The 19,085-nt window shown below is 43.7% G+C and overlaps 1 protein-coding gene across 1 annotated transcript in view; it reads right to left on the bottom strand.

Moving 5' to 3' along the window:
* The window catches only part of DENND1A (DENN domain containing 1A), a 263,127-nt gene that overhangs the window by 93,625 nt on the left and 150,417 nt on the right, over positions 1-19,085 (bottom strand). Inside the window, exons 10-11 of the mRNA XM_056860470.1 lie at positions 13,379-13,479; positions 2,545-2,590 (exon numbers count right to left, since the gene is read on the bottom strand). Coding sequence (XP_056716448.1) covers positions 2,545-2,590; positions 13,379-13,479 — 147 coding nt within the window. The remainder of the gene's footprint in view (positions 1-2,544; positions 2,591-13,378; positions 13,480-19,085) is intronic.

Here is a 19,085-nt window from a genome sequence, read left to right as displayed (position 1 = left end):
TTTCTCCAGGGAGACAGATCTCTATTGTCTGGAGTTCAGTTGTAATTAGTGTTGCCAACCTCCAGGTGGTGGTGGGAGATCTCCTGCTATTACAACTGATCTCCGGCCGATAGAGATCAGTTCACCTGAAGAAAATGGCCACTTTGGCAATTGGACTCTATGACATTGAAGTCCCTCCCCTCTCCAAACCCTGACCTTCTCAAGCTCTGCCCCCCAAATCTCCAAGTGTTTCCCAACCAAGAGCTGGCAACCCTAGTTGTAATTCTGGGGATCTCCAGGTCCTACCTGGAGGTTGGCAACCCTAGGCCTGGCAGTAACCTCTGGGTGACTTGATACCACCTGACTTGCATGTTTCTACTAGGGCTGGCTGCTTGCTACTGTTCAACAGCAGCCACCCTATGAAAGCCAGTGTGGTGTAGCAGTTAGAGCTTCAGAGCAGGGCGTGTGAGACCCTGGTTCAAATCCCCATCTTGTTGTGGAAGCTCACTGGTTGATTTTGGACCAATCACATACTTTCAGCCTAACCTACCTCACAGGGTTGTTATGCAAATAAAAAGGAGAGGAGACCAATGTAAGCTGCTTTGGTCCCCACTGTGGAGAAAGATTGTACTTTCCCAAGGCAGGGGCTGCTGGGGGGGACGGGACGGAAAGCTTAGAGGGGCAGATATAGATAGGTTGGCTGTAGGGTAGGAAGGAGATAGGGCTGCCAAATCCAGGTTGGGGAATTCCTGAATGTTTGAGGCATGGAGCCTGTGAAGGGTGGGGTTTGAGAAGGGGAGGGACCTCAGAAGGGTATAATGCCATAGACCCCACCCTCCAAAGCAGCTGTTTCCTTCAGGGGAACTAGCATTGCCAACCTCTTGGTGAGGGCTGGAGATTACCCAGAATTACAACTGATCAGTTCCCCTGGAGAAAATGACTGTAGTGGAGGGTGGAGTCTATGGCAATATACCCTGCTGAGGTTGCTTCTCTCCCTGGAGATGGCAACCCTAAGGGAAACTGATCTCTGTTGGGAGATTCGTTGTGATTTCAGAAGAGCTGCTGCTGCTGCTGTGGGTGGAGCAGGTGGGTGGCTGGAAGTGCCATGGGCCACCGCTGCTGCTGTAGGAGGGGGAGAGGAAATAGGTGGGAGACCGGGATGGTGATGAGGGGCAGAAAGAGAGAGTGATAGGGTGGGGGGCAGTATGAGAGAGAAAGTGACAGGCATAGAGGACAGAGAGAGTAAAAAAAAGGTGGCAGGAGGGAGGAAGTGTGAGAGACTGAGAGAAGTAGGGCGAGTGGAGAGGAAGCAAAGGTGGGGAGATTGGTATAACTGTACCCGCAAGTTTCTTGTGGGTCCCCACTGCAAATAGAGTACCAACAAAGAGATGTAATAATTTGTTTGGAAACTTGCCCAAACTCTTAAGTAAACCAAGGAGACTTCTATGGTCTCCAAGAGGGAAGAGGTGCTCCAGAGTAATCATATCCACCAGCTGGGTCATCCCCACATTTTACAGGATGGCAGAAATGCCACTTGCTGACCAGAAATATCCCCACCACACCAGGAAACCCTCCAGATCCATCAGCTTCATGGACCATCCTGACCAGCCCCTCATCCTTGGTGAGGTTCTGAGTGTCTGTGATTCTAAACAATACCAATCCATGACAAGGGCAGAGTGGAAAATTCCTCTATTATCAAGCCATACATTTTGTCCCCAGGTAAAGTCAAATCAATTCTGTGTGAGGATACCAGAATATTCTGGGACTGCCTATAGTTTTGACGATGGTCACAAAACCCAGAGCCTCTCCTGTCAGGACAGCCTCAGCATGAACATTGACATTTCCAAGGATGACAAGCTGAGGAGTCTTGAAGTCTTCAATGCCAAGTCCAAGACTGCTGTCACCAGCATGGTGTTGTGGTTAAGAGCAGCCGACTCTAATCTGGAGGACCAGGTTTGATTCCAAAAATCCTCTACATGAGCGGCAGACTCTAATCTGCTGGGTGACCTTGGGCTAGTCACAGTTCTCTCGGAACACTCTCAGCCCCATCTACCTCACAAGGTGTGCGTTGCAGGAAGAGGAAGGCAAGGTATGAGGTAAGAGCAAATTGGGGTATAAAAATCCTTAAGGTAGAGCAAATCGGGGTATAAAAATCAACTCTTCTTCTGCTGCTTCTTATGCAGGAAGATTACTGGACAGTGGGTGCGTATATGTGAGATACACAGGGCTGCCAATGATGTTGAACATTTATATTTATTGTTGGAGCAGAACCAAGATGAAAAGCCAACAGAACAACAATTATGGATGGAACTGCAAGGCCACCTTCTCTGCAAGACCACATTCTCCCATAATGCAATCTTTACAGGTACCTACTGGTAATGAAATCCAAGTGGGGCTTGGGGCTCCTTCACTTGCTGGGAACACAGAAGTGATGGAGGCCAAAGCACAGTGGAGCTATTCTCAAGCACTCCATATAAGGGAGTCTTTCAAAGTGCGTCCTTGCAGAAGCCACCGTATAGTGGAGACAATCAACACATCAATAAAGGAAGTTTAGAAGGAACTTACCTCCATCAGGCTTAGATGTATTCCTATGAGGTAGGGCATTGGAGCACTGAAAAGAAGCAGAAAGAGCTGAGTTAAAAGAGTTACAACAAAAAGTTGTATCTGGGTAGTTGATGAAGGGGGAAAAATCCTTGGATGGTGGACAAAACAAACATTCTTCTCCTGAAGCACACGTCACCTGATCTCAAACAATAGCATAGGAAATAGAACAGGTTCGTGTTCCTTGGAGGCTCAGAAATCAAAGAAGCAAAACTGCTGGGGGAAATGGCACTGGCGAGACAACCACCAAAGCTGGAGCCTCCACAGGTGCTTGATCACCTGCCCTCTTAGGAATCTCATGCCAGCACCTACAAACTCAAGAGATTTTTTTCAGGCTTAATAGTGTGTGAACACATGCAGTTGCCTCATATACAGCCAGACTCTTGGTTCATCACTCTCAGTGGTCTCTATTCTGACAGCAGTTCTTCAGTCCTCCCAAGCAAAAGACTTCTCCCATTTATTTATTCGGCTGTTTAGAAGAAACCTTGCCTCCCCCCCCTCATTCAAAGAGACTCAAAGTGGCTAACAAAATTGCACCTGCCAAAATAAACACAGTACAGGATCAAAAAATAAAACAATGACCAGCCAGACCATAAATTTTCAACTACCCCCAAGTAAAAAGTAACCCCTCTCCGTTAAGTAAAAACTTCAACCTCCTTTAAAAGCCTGCCTAAACAGCGCTGCTTTGCAGAGCTTGCGAAGAGGGACGATCTCTTCACCTACTCAGGATCACAGGAACAGCAACACAGTCAAAAATGCTCCCAACAGGGAAGCAGAAAATCCTAATGCCCTTCAGCAGAAGAATAGTGAGAAAAAACTGCTGGGAGGAGCTACGTCAGTGCACAGGTTCATACCAGGAGAGGCGGTCCTTTAAGTATGTGGGGCCCAGATCATGCAGGGCTTTAAAATGTAAGAAAGAGTAGTGAGAATCGAGCCTGCAAAAATACAGGTAACCAGTGATGCTGTTTTCAAATAGATGTGATAAGATCAAACCTACATGCTCCAGTAAGAAGATAATAAACTATATTCTGTATCAACTGTAGTTTCCAGATTGTCTTACTATGCAGCCCCACATAGAATACTCTACAGTAGTCCTGTGACAAAGCTACAGTAAGCAGAGATCAGCATGGCAAGGCCGAGTCTAAGAGAGGAGACAACTTCCAAACTAAATGCAGCTGGGAGGGGGCATTCATACTGAACACATAAGCCTAATTTTCCAGCAGGGCAAGATCAAACAAAACAAACTCTTCAGAGCGTCCATCAGAGTAAGCACCATTCAGCATCCAGAGTGCGATATACAACCCCATTCAGAACATCAACCTTACTAACCAGCGTAATTTCTTTATTGTCTGGATTCAGTTTTTGACCACAGTATCTAGGTATTCTAGGCACTAACAAAGATCAGAGACTGACTTTCCCCAGCCTTAATGAACACACATGAAAATATACAAAAGACATATTGCTCCATATTGCTTTCTCTGACTTGCAGCAGCTCTACAAGTCTAAGGCAGAGAAAGTGCTTGACCAGCACCTGCTATCAAAGAACCTTTCACTTGGAAAACCTGGAGATTGACAATGAAAACACAGAATACTGAAGTAATACGACATTATGCAGATCAACCAGGAGACAGGCAAAATCCAAATGCAGTGGTTTACTGCTTTGCCTTACAAAAAACCGTGTTTATTTAAAGTTGCTCAGGTAGCCTCAACTAGGCAGCATGGTTTACCCCTTTTCTCTTCTCCATGTGTATACAGGCAAACTGTAAGAGCAGGACTCAAAATAAGGTATACCATGCAAGCCTTACAATAAAGAAATGAAGTGCTTTTGAGACCACTCCCCATACTCCAACCTTGCAGCAGTATCTCCGGCAAGATCAAGATTTTGACAAAATGGATAACAGGAAGAGTGTACAAGCTGGAAGGTCAGATGGCATGGCCAAAAAAAGGCTTTCAACACAGGTTGTTTAATCAGCAAGGTCTGTTTGCTAGCTTCCTGTGGAACTCGCTCTGTTGGCAAGGTCCTTCACCGGTCATCTTCTGGCACATTTCTTTTTTTTACTCATTACCAAAGATTAAGGAGTCCTGCATGTAGAAAAGCTGCTGCCTCTGAGGGTTTCATCTCCCAATTCCTTTGCAATGGCCTGCAGGGCATGCTGAGATACCAGGAGCACAGTAAAGAAAGCAAAAAGCCACCCATCCACCACCAAGCACTCCAGTCTTCTTCGCAGCACAGGACAGTTGTTTGCCTTTCTTCCAATGTTTTACCCATCACAACAATATCTTCCATGCCAACGGTTTTAACTCAAAACTACAAAACATTTGTTTAGACACACAAAGCTCTGGGCTTCCCTGGCTAGATGGGCAGCCAAACCTCCTCCAGCATCTGACGTAGAATAAAATGTGTTTCTAATTAAGTAGGTTCAGCAGTACGACAGCTTCAATGTCAAGAATACGATGTCTAAACCCCGGCAGGAAGTCTTAAGACTGCAAATGTCTCATCTCGTGAACCTCAGCAAGCATAATGAAAAAGAGCAGAAAGAGATCAGTATTCCAGAAAACTGGGCATAAGCTATGGTGTCCAGAAGAACAGCCTGTCACAAGGAACAGAAAGAAATCAGCTCTGCAAAACTTAATTAGCTGCTTTGTGTTGACCTGTCAGTTTTCCTCAATTAATGACGGGCTGCAATAAGACCATGAAATATTTAATTGCAACGTCAGACCTCCTCAATCAAAGACATCAAAGATGTTGCAGAACATACTTAGAAGGATAGGGAAGATGAGGAACTTAACTGCAACAATTTACTTCTCCAGCTGAATAACTCAAGGCTTCTAAACCTTGGGATTCCCTGCACATTCGCACATATATTCACATATACCCAATGATGGCTAGAATATATATGAACCATCAGAAAGCAAAAACCACAGATAGAATTTTCCTGTCATCTCATGCCTGATGGTTTTCAATGGAAAACGTTCAGTTGTAAGAAGCAATGAGAAATTAAGCTATATTTGAGCATGTCTGAATAGTCTGGTATTTCGGTTAGGCAATCAATCTATATCCCCTGAACTTGAAAGCAGCCAGGGCAGAATCACACTTCTTAAAAAATTCCCAAGGGCTAGTCTGTCATAGCAAAATTACACAGACATAAAGTAGCACCATAAAAGACTAAATTTATTCCAGCATTAAGTTTTCTTGAGCCAAAGCTTACTTCTTCAGGTGCATGAAGTGTACATCTAATGGGCCTGATTTTATATACAGGGGAGGGGTTACAAAGAGGCCATTAAAACAAGATTCAATAAAAAGAGTAATCCATTCATAAAGAGAAGGTGCAAAACACTCCTAACTAACAGCAGCAAATTAGAATACAAGTCTAATGCGGTATGTAGCGTTATAGTGAAACAACTTAGCATCTGTAAGAGTGGGATAGCACAGAATATCCACTACAAGAAGAAAAACAAGAAGAGTTGGTTTTTATATGCCGACTTTCTCTACCACTTAAGGGAAAATCAAACTGGCTTACAATCACCTTCCCCTCCCCACAACAAACACCATGTGAGGTAGGTGGGGCTGAGAGAGCTCTAAGAGAGCTGTGACTAGCCCAAGGTCACCCAGCTGGCTTCATATGGAGGAGTGGGGAATCAAACCCAGTTCTCCAGAGTAAAGCCCACCGCTCCAAACCACTGCTCTTAACCACTGCACCACACTGGCTCTACAAAAAAAGGAGGCCTTACAGAGGTACCCAGAACCTTTCATATCTCGCAGATCTTGTTCTGCTGGGATTCTCAAGTCGTCTATATTTCTGCAGTGTGCAAATGGACTCTATAGGCTGCTGGAAGACATTGCAATAGATTATCCATATGATACTGAGGTGGATCATTGGGCAGTTTCTTACAGAGAGATACAGCTACCAGCCCAACAGAAAACAACTCGCTGGAAATAGCAGCAAAAGTATTTAAATGCTTCTCTCCTTCCTCCCCATCCTGCCAGACAGGATAAGAGGAAATACTTCTCACACAACACATAATAAACCAACAGAAATATTCATTGACAACAGGAAGTTTGGAAGGCTGCTGGTACAAACAGCTTTAAACAGTGTTATAGACAGACACAGAGATCTATAGCCACCCAAATGGATGCTCGGGCAAGCGAGAGAGGACTGAGATTGCTATAACGACATCCACCCACACTTAATTGTGCTTTTTCACTGTCAGAATGTAGTACCCATCAGAATCGCCTTACTGGATCAGCTCCAGACACGGCCACGATCAAAACGTTCCCAGCATCTGGCATTAATAGCTGTAAACAGACATAACTTCTCATAAGTAGGGGAGGGGGCATGGTTCACTAGCAGAAGGTCCCCAGTTCAATTCCCAGCATCTCATGTTAGAAGGATCTCAGGAAGCAAGTGCTAGGAAAAGTATTTCTCTGCCTAAGATGACTAGAGAGCTGCTGTTGGTCAGAGGAGACATCAAGCTTCATGGACCAATGGTCTGACTTGGTATAATACTATTTCATCCGTTACACATGAAGGCAAAATGATGAATAAAGGAGAATTGCTCATCAGCACACTAGTCCATGGTGTGGAATGCCTTTGTGGAAGGAGATGTGACAGAGACTATGAAAAGAAGGGGGGCATTCACATGGTAACAAGAGAACGTTGATGAAGTCCAAAAGAACACACGTTGCCTTGTTCATTATAGCCACATTTTTACAATTTGTTTTCTCTGGCTGCTAAATACAGTTAACTCTTCTCCCTTAAGGTTGGGAGATGCTAAATGGAAAATTGGCAGGTCACATAAAGGAAAATTTCAAAGGGGGGATTTCCCAACATTAAGTTCTACACAAAATGTGTGGTCAATAGCTGAAGAATGAAGATTAGTAGAACATTTATTTTTTAATTCAACAAACACAGTACAGCATACTTCCTTTGCCTTTTGTTCTTGTACTACTGTAACCCACTAAACATGTTGGCCCTCATCTTTGGGTTCTTCCTGGCTTCATCCTTGAGGGAATTACCTCTAGAAAGTCTCAGGAAAGTCACCACTGAAATATCTTCGCTTCTTGCCTTCTGGCCTGCCAGTTACTCAGTGAGATCACTTGTTGACCCATAAGAGTATTGCTGGCCTAAGACCCACATGCGAAGGGCTGGTATGCTGCAGAAGACCAAGAGGTAATAACCGTTAATGTCTAATTGCATGCCTGGCCTGTGTAAAGACTTAAGAATGTTAGTGGTGCCGACCAGGCACTCTTCTTTTGCACTGTCTAGCTTGGTAGTGAGAATGCAAGGTGGAGTAGTGTTCAGAGCTGTTCAGTGTTCAGATCAAGCAGATAAACTGGGGGTAGAGGGATGGCTGTGAATTATTCACTGGAAAGAAAGAAGGAGAAATGTCCAAAAAGAATATGCATGCTCACAAGCAAAATAGACAGGTCACCCTGGAGCGATGAGCACATATGAGAAACCTGTGCTTAAACATCACTCCATCTTGTTACTCCAAAATTCACCAGTCACCCCTGTGCAGTTCTAAATTTTCTTCAGGAAATGTTGAAATGCAACTAAGAGAAAATATTGCTGTTCAGCACAAAAGAAAAGAACCTTTCAGTTGACGTGTTTCTTTAAGTAGTCTGAAAAAGAGGGGTGCAACTTCATTCTTCTTACAGAAAAAAGCCCAGCAGAACCCACCAACTGTGTATCCCGCAGACTGCTTCTTCATCTCCCAAATCCTTCAGCAAAATGACACACACTCCATTGTGAGAAATCTTTGCTAACATGATTCACTAAGTTTGTGATGAGAAGAAACCAAACCAGGCTCTACCCTCCCAAGACAAAGAGTGGTCTAGAAAGTCAAAGCAAGCCAAATGAACTGACCCCTGTGGTGCTATCAGCCACTGTTGAAGGATTATTCAGCTCAGTGATACAAACAGTGAGAATCAGCTCACACATTGCTTCTTCCTGGAAACTGGCTGCAATGCAGGAAAAGGCAATTGGTGAACTGACCAACCACCATTGCTGATGAAGGGTTTGAGCCAAGTGGTTCCTGAGGCTGTGGCAGAGTTGCTAGAGTTTGGTGATACTCGCTCCTGACCACTAGAAGCCGTTTAGGGTAGCAGTCCAGTAGGAAATCGCCCTGTAAGTTAAATGAACAATCCGCCCCTGTCCAAGACCCCCAAGGACTGTATAGTGACAGCTATCCTAACAGTTAGATGGCAAGGCAAATGGTTATTCACTCTCTATTCTTGTCTGCATCTGCTAAAAGTCACTCAAAGCAGTTTCATGGGGTCAAGCATGTGGATCACCAAGGGTAGCTCCAGGATTGCACCTGTAGTCACTAGGTTCATAAGCCTCCTTCCGTTTCAACACTAAGGATCTTTAATTATTTGTACTCTTTTGACCATTTTACAATATAGCAAGAACCAGGGAGACGCCAAGACAGAGACAGAAGGGGGAGAGTATGAAATGTAAGGAATTGGGAGTTCTGAGGGCTAGGAAGATAATCGACTTGCCTCTTTTAGCAATCTGATGTCCCAAATTAATCCATAAAGTAGCAAGGCGGTCACCAACCAACAGATGCCATCTGTATTTTTAAAACCTGAAGAGGCGAAGGAACTAAAGGTCTAGCTGAACATTTCTCAATCACTTAAATTTTCCACTACCATCTGCTTTTGTTTTGTTTTTATCTTTTCTTTCTAAAGTCACAGCTGCAAAGAAAACCACCAAACAGAAATTAAAGGTTAAAAACTAAAGCCCAAATGAGAGGTGAAGTCAGAAATAATGAAGATCTAGTCTCAGGGAACAAGCCCCCCCAGCCCCCAGCCCCTACAGGACCCAGGAAGAAGCAGGAGATGAGAACAGGGAGGAAGTGGCATGCGCAGCGCAGGTTCTGTGGCCATAAGCACCTCTTCAAAGTTCACACCGCTTCTAAAATAGATAAACCTATTTTTAAAACAACATATTTATGGCACACAAATTAGTGGTAAATTGATTTATTCAGACAACTATAGTGTGTGATTACTGCTCTAATTAAAGTTCACATCAGGTTATGATAATCATTTGTTGTGTTTGTAAAAGTGCAATTAGATTCTTCCTGATAATTATAGGGTTTTTCCTATCCATACTCCAGCTCGCCTGTTCAGCTAATTCATTTCCCCCTCAACCCTGCTGTGTCGCAGACTCTGCGAAGCCTCTCAAAGCCAGAAGCCCCTCGCAGGGGCTCTCGACTGTGTGCTCCCTTTGGGCCCACCTGCGCTCCCAAACGTGGGGCCCTTTGCTTAGCCCTTTTGTTGGGGAAGTTAGCGCAGGCTTAATCTTTCAAGCCCAGAGTCAAAGCCCCTGCGCAGAACGCACCGCTGCCCTGACAACTCCTAGCCGAGAACACCTGAAGGAAAAAGCCGGCACTGGCAGCCTCCCTCCGTGTGTTAATTACAGGCACACAGCCTATTATGCAGAGAAAGGGCACCCGCTGGCCGTGCAAATGATTGGGAACCAGCCCTTCCTGCGCAGCAAGTAAAAATGGAGGCTTCATTTCACCAGGAGATAATAGTTTTTTTAAGATTCCATTCCAGGTCTTCTCAACATAGGGATGCACTTAACATTTAAACATCCACAGAAGAACAAACCACCTCAAAATGTACATGTTTCGGCCTCTGGCCACTTTCCTAAGAATGCTAGTTAGCCCTACTGGCCTTTTACTTGAGAGCAAACTTGAACAAATGTTTTCTGCCTCTTCCACCTGCACCCTTCTCTCTCTTTAAATCATACGCCAGATAATCAAGTCATCAATCAAATGCCAGTTTGGGGGCGTTTGTGGATAATGACAGGAACTACTGAAGTTTCTTTAAGGTGACGACACTTGCTTAGATGGTTGTATATCCTTGAGGGGGGAAATTTCTATTTCAACAGGAGCTGGGCCTTCTTCTAGCTTAAAAATAATGCGATGAAACAGAGATCCCTGTGATTTTTCTCTCCTTGGGGTTAAATCAAAAACTGGTCTTAAAGAGCAGTATTTGGTAAAGAAATCAAACCACCACCCATAACCATGTCTGCTTAGAGGACATAAACACCAGCCCAAGGCAGCTAAATGCACGTTAGACAGACGGGGCGCCTGGATGTGGTCTTAAGTACATGGTCAGGAACTACGTGCAAAAGAACACAAGCTGCCATTTGCTGCTACGGTGCCTGCAGCAGGTTTTGAAGTAAAGCTCACCACTCTGTTTTTAAAAGTGGCTTGAAGCAACTGCAGTGGGAGCTGTAGCAGAATGCGTCAGAAAACCTGTGGCTGTGCACCCAATTCCCTAAAATGCATGCAAGTCACTATTGTGAGAATTAGCCAAGCATGCCCTTATCCAAGGATAAGGTTTAATAATTCACTGTACAGAATCCAGCATCCCAGGCCCAACTCAGATGGGGGGGGGAATGGTTTTGTATCATGGAGGAGGAGAAGAAGAGTTAGTTTTTATATGCTGACTTTCTCTACCACTTAAGGGAGACTCAAACAGGCTTACAATCACCTTCTCTTCCCCTCCCCACAACAGACACCCTGTGAGGTAGGTGGGGCTGAGAGAGCTCTAACAGAGCTGTAACTTGCCCAAGGTCACCCAGCTGGCTTCGTGTGCAGGAGTGGGGAAACAAATCCAGTTCACCAGATTAGCCTCTGCCATTCATGTGGAGGAGCAGGGAATCAAACCCGGTTCTCCAGATCAGACTCCACTGCTCCAAACCACTGCTCTTAACCACTACACCACGCTGGCACCACGCTTGCTCTCTCAGTTAAGCTGAGACAGACCATAACTGGCCTAAAGACACCAAGTGAGTGGGGATTTGAAAGTGGGCCTCTCCAATTTGAAACCCGAAAGGCAAGACAGATTATCTCCTGGGGCACTGAGGTTCGGGTGGGGGTTCAAACTGGAGGCTAACCTCCAGGTGAACCAGGCATTCTGCAGAAACTTCCACACCTTTTCCTTTGCAAAGACCCCCCCGTCCCTGCATGTGCGCACACACATGCACATCATTGCTTAGTTCTTTTGAGCAGAATTAACAAGGACCCACACAAAACTAACTAGGAAAGAGAGAAATGGGAGCAGCATGGGACTAGCTGGCAAATTGTAGGGATGTTGCCAATGGAAGGGAGGGGGGACTGCAGTTCAAAAGCTATTCTTAAAAATGTGGCAGGTGTTTATTGGTAAATTTTAGTGGCTGCCAAAGCTAGAAGCTTTGTATGTTGAATAATGCAAGCAAAGGAAGGGGAGCGAGAAACCATTATTTATTCTCTGCTGAGTAAATGTATGTAACTAACCAATATTTTTGCCAACAGGATACTGTAATCAAAGGGGGAAAATAGCTACTTCTCCTGCTATAATTACATTTTGCTGCAAGTCATTTTCTCTTAGAGGCCTGAAGCGGCAAGCGCCAACCAGCAACTTCCCACAAGCACCTGGCACAGCCATCTCCAAATGCACCACAATGGCAAAGATCGCAGCAGAGCAGAGTGGCCAGATTTGGAGTGGTGACTCTGTAGGGGCCACTTTCAAGAAGAAGAAAAGGGGGAATTATTTCTAGGAACCCAGAACCCATCCACCCCCTGCAATTAATACACCTGCACAATGAAACGTTTATTTAGATACTTGCTAACCCTTGCTACATTTTGGAAAAAGAAACCGCCCTCTAACACAACCCTGCTCGTATACACCAAGTATGCAAAGCAAGTGGCAAGTCAGTAAATGCACGTCGCTATAATAAAACTCTTGTCTTTTGGAGTCAAGTGAGGCTCATTTATTCATGGAAAGCCTCCCAATAATGCTCTGACTTTATTTGCAAGGGATGGTTGCCTTTGCAATGATATAAGAAAAGCACCTTTGGCACCTAAAAGACTAACATATTTATTGTAGCACAAGCTTTTGTGAACTAGAGGCATCAGAGACATGATGTGTATATTGAGACGATGTACCTGATGATACAGATAACACTGTAAGCAGTGAGGTCGAAGTGCATCTGCTTGAATCAGGCTCTGGCCTGTGAAAGCTTCTGCCACAACACATCTGCTAGCCTCTAGGGTGTCATGTTAAATCCTTTAATTCTGTAATAACTGCTCTGCAATATCAAAAATTCAAGCGATCAAGAGATCACTGCAGTGATAACCGTGAGTTCTTCACTTGAAGCATGAACCTGGATTCATAGCTATTGACACAAATGTACGCTGCTCTTTCAATGAAAGTCACCTAGTTAGTCAACCTTCAATTTCACTTCTTGCATGTCAGGCAACTTTATTACTCAAAAGAACATCACATGTAGGCATCACATGTACATCCATCCTGCAAGGCAAAAAAAAAAGGGGGGGGGGCTGCCAGCTGCAAAAACCTCTGAATTGTATTTACTGCAGCATTGTTCTATGAGTCAGCAGGTGGAAAACAGCAAAGCAAAGCATCCTTCCAATTTGAGGGTAGAAATTCCAAATAAAGCATATCCCTTACTGCTGATCTCCTCAACACACTTGGAAAGAAAAAAGAAAAGAGAGAAAGGAAGGGCGAAAAGGAAAACAGTTACTACATACGATTAAATTACTTTGTGGAAATATTCCATAAGAAGATATGCTAGAGTAATTTACGAGGCATGTAGTATTGAACTGGACCGTGCAATATCTCTCTGAGTCACTTAGTATTCACACACAAACGTGTACATTTTCGACAGATCTGAACAGCTGCATTATTTAAAAACTCCTGAAACCTTTAAAGACTTAAAGTGGCACAGCTTTTTTTTTTTAAAGGAAAGAAAAACAAGAAAAAGAAACACACACCCAACCTTACCAGCAGTAGTCCAAGAGGTGCGGAGGCAGAACAGGGATGTAAACATGTTGCCAGAACATTGGGTAAAGCATAGCTGCAGACCCATGGATGCAGGCAGTTAACTGAAAGGAACAAAATGTGAATGTCAGCAACACACATGTATAAGTGATGGAGTGCTTCTGGATGGATGCCCCACTGTGATCTCCAAGAGGGAAAGTGTGCATCCTCTTGACCGCACATTCCCCACAAACTACGCTTGGACAGCAAAAAGGCAAGACTAACCTGTTCTGAATGCCTCTCACAGTCAATAAACCCTCACTCTAGAAGACACGTAACAACCAGAGCACCTTTCAAAGTGCTGTAAATTCTTCCTGTAAGGGCTGACCTTCGTCAGCAACAGTAAGTTAACAAAAGGTTGGAAGGTATTAATTCAAATAGATAAATGAAAGTAGCCATCTCCTGAAGAAATTACTAGAAGAAGGAGTTCATCTCAGATTACACCTCTGCTGCAAAACATCCAGGGACCATGATGCCAAAGAGATGACATGCCAGTTTTCATTTGTCTTTACCTAAACTTTTTGCTGATTAATTTTGCTCATAGTAAAGCATAACTAAATACTGGCTGCTGGATCTGGACCAAATCGGTACGGTGGTCAGATCAGCAGACTCTGAACAGGGCACAGGAACATCTCTGAACCTCAATGGAAGAAAGCAACTGTAAAAGTGAATAAAAATAGATTTCACCATTTGCTATCTGAAAAAACAGATGGAATTCTCTCCCTCTCCCCCCTCCCTTTCTTTTCTTCCTCCACAATCACAACCAGGCAAAGGCTGCACATGCCAAGTGTAATCCCTCAGTGGATTTTTGAGACTGAGATACTAACTCCTTAATCAAAAAGGGCAAGAGTCCAGTAGCACCTTAAAGACTAACAAAAATATTTTCTGGTAGGGTATGAGCTTTCGTGAGCCACAGCTCACTTCTTCAGATACAGCTAGAATGTGTCATTCACATTCTAGCTGTATCTGAAGAAGTGAGCTGTGGCTCACGAAAGCTCATACCCTACCAGAAAATATTTTTGTTAGTCTTTAAGGTGCTACTGGACTCTTGCCCTTTTTGACTACTACAAACAGACTAACACGGCTACCCACTGTGAATTAACTCCTTAATGTGAAAGCCAGAACTTTTTGCACTGGGCTAGAGAAACACAACACTGTTTAGAGTGGCGAAGACACAACACAGTCACCCTCATAGCAGTTATGAAGATAGTGGGGCTGTCACACCTTCACAGCGCAACTTCCACCAATGTATTATCTGATGAAGTTACTCCTCTTACTCTGCCTCTCCTCTATCCCAACAGAAAATTTAAGCGCTTTACTGCAAACACTGAATTTTTTCTATACTAATTTAACTTTTGCCTTCTATACAGTTTGCAAACAGCATCTCCCTATGCAGCTGAACACAGAAAGAACCTGTTAACAACTGTTCACAACAAGGGGTGTGGTCTTCATTGTCAGAAGGAGGCTTTGGAAATGCAATCTTCTGCTAGCAGAAATGGAGGAAGAATGAAAAAAAGGGATCAAGCAGCTAATGGCCTGCAACACTGAATGTTTTTTTTTTTAATTCACCACTTTCTCCCACAGTCCTTTGTGGCTATAAATACCAGCTTTCCTAGCAATAGTGGAAAATTAATCCATTTGAATCATAAAAGCTTATTGTTGGTTATTCATCGCCTTGCTCAGAGGCTTGGTAAACACAGCAGAAAATTATAACAGAAAGTAACCTAAACTGGCAGATGTCAAAACTCCCTGTTTAGGGTAATAAAAAGGACATGGATTTTACTTTAGATGAACATTAAGCCATCAGTGCTCCTGCAAAACCTTAATTCATTATGATGAAGAAGAATGCAGGAACAGCCAAGTGCCTGTCCCAGAAGCTGAGCTTTCGGAATGCCACATCTGATCTGCACCTCCTGATCTAGAAGACGCATGGCCACAGGGGTGAGCAAAGCATGTATCTGGGCACATGAGTTTCACAGATATTCTTGCTCTACCCTTCCATTTTTATAATGGGTGAGAGGAAGTGTCTGAACTGGTGCACAGGTGGTTACAACATGGTACCCTACCCACCATCACTTCAGAGCTGCCTCTAACTCTGAATCGCTTCATGATGATGCAAAATAATGACAAGTTAATAGGGCTGTCACTGTTGACATGACATCATGACATCACTGCATTTATCACATAATTCTTGATTGGCTCAGGGAAGGAACACAGCAGGGGAAAAGATGGTACTGAAGCAGAGTAATAAATGGCAGCCCCTCCTCCTTCTGAACCCCCCCCCCATGAACATAAGGCAGTGGAAGGATTGGGGGGGGTACCTTTTCAGGCCCCCCCACACACTTTGCTCATAATAATTTGGTGCAGAAATGATTTACATACTGAACATCTAAAAGGTAGGCGATTGGGAATAATTCAGTTACATTTAGTATTCTGGCACATGCACATGTACTTTAAATTGACAGTAACTTTTAACATCTGCTAACTGAAAAATTCTAATTGAATTGGCCTGAAGAAGATACAATAATTGCTTCAGTCCAGGTCATAAGAAAAGTCAAGTGAGGGGAAGGAAAGGAGAAAGATGAAGATATTACAGAAGTTCCCTCTAACTGTGGCATATTTTATTACCCATCTCTGCCATATCAGGTCTCTATGTCTAGAAGAGATGTCTTGAGTTTCACGCACATTATGAAACCCCTTTTATATGAACTGTTCTTTTTCTACTCGATCAAGCTTCCTGGGTAAAGGAGTTAGGGCATCTTCTGATTGGGCACCTTGAAGAGTCTGGAATAAAGCTAACTTTTTCAATTGCCCCAAGATTTAAATTTGTGCAGATAAAGCGCCTTCTATAAAGCACCATGTAGATTGATGTAAACCTCACAGCAGTGTAATACCAACTCAAGTATCACAAAGTAGTGGGAATGCTTTTGAGTTCCCCCAGAACTCTTCATCATGCTGGATTTTGGTCTACAGAAAGAGATTGTGGGGGATTCGGAGGACAGTGTGACCAATACATTGATGGCACCCAACTTTACTTCTCCTTTCATTCTGATCCGGGTGAGGATCTCAAGGCTTTGAACCAATGCTTGGATCCTGTAATGGAGTTGGTGAGGATAAACAAACTAAAATGTAATTCAAATAAGATGGAGTTGATGATGATGAGTGACTTGGCAGAAAACAAGACATAGTTGGTGCAATGGGAGAATGAATTTTAATTCAACTCTGAGACCCCCACGCATTTTGCATATGCTTCATCAGGGGGATCTGTGAAATATCATAGCCTGAACAACTTCCACAGCAACAGAGTTTGAGCAAAACTTGGAAAATCATGATGCTAGGGAAATGCCCATTCAGGATTGGAACCTGGAGATGTTTCTAGAGGGCAGATTTTTCCTATAATCTCAATAGCATCCATGGCCAAGGAACTCATATAATTTGAGACCGATCTGACAACTCTGCCTCCTACTGGATCAGACAGATTTGTTCACTGACACCTGTTTTGTTTTCTGGTTGCTTCCAGATTAGACTTCTACTATGCGTTCTATATGGGGCTGCCCTTGAAGGCCAACCAGAAACTCCAGGTGGTCCAAAATGTAACTACCACTATTTTGACAAGAAATGAACAGGAAGGCGCACATATCGTCTGAGTTTCAACAACTTCATTGGCTCTTTGTTGTTTGGGGGCCACGTTCAAGGGGCCCAAGTACCTGAGGAAGCATTAGTTCACATAACACGCCATCCAGCTGCCAGTGAAGCTCTGCTCTGGTACCATCATAGGCAGACACCATACTGGTATCTTCCAGTGTCCCTCTGTATGCACTCAAACTCTATGGAATTCCCTCCTTTGGGAAGCCCAGGTGACGATATCAGAGACTAGTAAAAACAATTTTAGACTTATGTAAATTGGTACCTTACCTGTTTTACCTGTGCTGGTCATTCACTGTAATAAAGAATTGTCTATTGTCTAATCCCCTGTGGTCCCAGGCTTTTAATGAGAACTTGTACTGGTGTCTTTTAATTTGACAGCTTTTAGTTTGACTTTTAATGAACACAGATGAATTTGGGCTGGTGGTATGATCTGTTTATATTGCTGGTTTTAATTTTGTAAACTGCTGTGAGAATTTTTAATATAAAAACTACCAAGAAAATTGATAGGAATGAGAGAGATGTTTCAGGACATGATCAGAAATCTCCAAACATTGATCCTGAATTATCTTTTTTTTTCCCATCCCCCTTCCCTTTTTTGCCCCAAACCTCCAGCCAAATGGACAATTCTGGGGAAAGTCAAATATTTTATCAATACGTTGTGTTATTTGGTGGGTAACATAAAGTGTTACACAACTACTGGTGGATTTTGTCTGATGGGCCATCACGGCTACCTATGATCAAATTTCACACTGGTTATTTAATTACCACCACCACCACCACAATGCAGATTAAACAATGCAGGGCCTTTGACTTTCTACTCAGTCACAAACAGTATCTTCACATAGTTGCCAAATTAGCGTTAGATGTTTCTGTGAGGAAAAACCATACAGCAAGAAGGGCCTCTTGGCTCAGCTAATGAACCTGATTGCGTTTCCCCAAAGCAAGACACACCCACTGCCTGACACAGGCCTGCATAGGCAAAATCCTGTTGTGGAGGTTATGTTAATTTCTGTACCCCAGTAGGTCAGAGAATCTAGTGGGAAGTATCAAAGCAAACATGTTAACAATCTCAGGCTTTGCCAGCCAAAGAGCAATGCCCCGTTTCCAAACAAAGGGCCTCTTAACATGAAGTACAGCCCATCGTCTCCTTGCAAGGGCCTTTCTCCAAAGAGTTAAACAATGCTGAGGACAGCTTGCTTGTTTGGAATTCTAGCTTAACTACCAAGCTCAACCAATAATGATTTTTGTTGCCTCCGGTGATTAGGCATCGTGAGCTTCTTAACCAAAGTATTAACCAATGCAACAAGAAATCCCCAAAACGTATAATAGCGAGACTGCTATTTATCTGAAAGAAAATGGGAACACACATGTGAAGCATGGACCCCCCCTCCTTGTTAATCACAAGCAGGGACCTTCTATTCTTGGAAGGCAACTGCTACAAAGAAATAAAAGAAAAGAAAGCACGCTACCAGGCACATTTGTAGCAGACGTCATCTGATTAAAACGGCTGAACAGAAAACACACTGTTAATAATAAGACAACCTGAGAAATGACTGACTGTCAAAGCTGAAGGATTCCAGCAGGCTGAAAATGAGATTGGTCCGACTGTGCAGCCTCCTGTGGTTTCTGGAGGGGGGGATGGGGGGGACACAAAGAAAGCTCATGCCCCACACATATCAACCGATAACGCCTTAAGCGTCTTAGACCCTCCTGTGTGCCTAAACAGAGCCCTTACTTAAGCTCAGCCAGGACCTTTAGGATCAACTAAGATGGCCCTACTCGTGGAAGTCCTGTGGCGGCTGTCCGGCTCTACTAGGGTTTCTGGAGTATTTTGGTCAAATCAATTAGTTAAAAAATCTGGAGGTAACAGAACAAGGGGAAACCATTCCATCTAGCCTGAGTGCTCCACATACGGTACTTCCTCGCTGTTGGATTTTATGTGCCTGTTAGGAGCAAACAATGCAACTTGCAGGGACACAACAACAGTTTTCTAGAGGTTCAGCAACATTCTTCAATTAGCTGT

This window comes from Euleptes europaea, chromosome 14 (assembly GCF_029931775.1).
Source record: "Euleptes europaea isolate rEulEur1 chromosome 14, rEulEur1.hap1, whole genome shotgun sequence".
Lineage (NCBI taxonomy): Eukaryota > Metazoa > Chordata > Lepidosauria > Squamata > Sphaerodactylidae > Euleptes > Euleptes europaea.
Note: the sequence above shows the minus strand (reverse complement) of the source record. Positions and strands in the feature narration are given on the sequence as shown.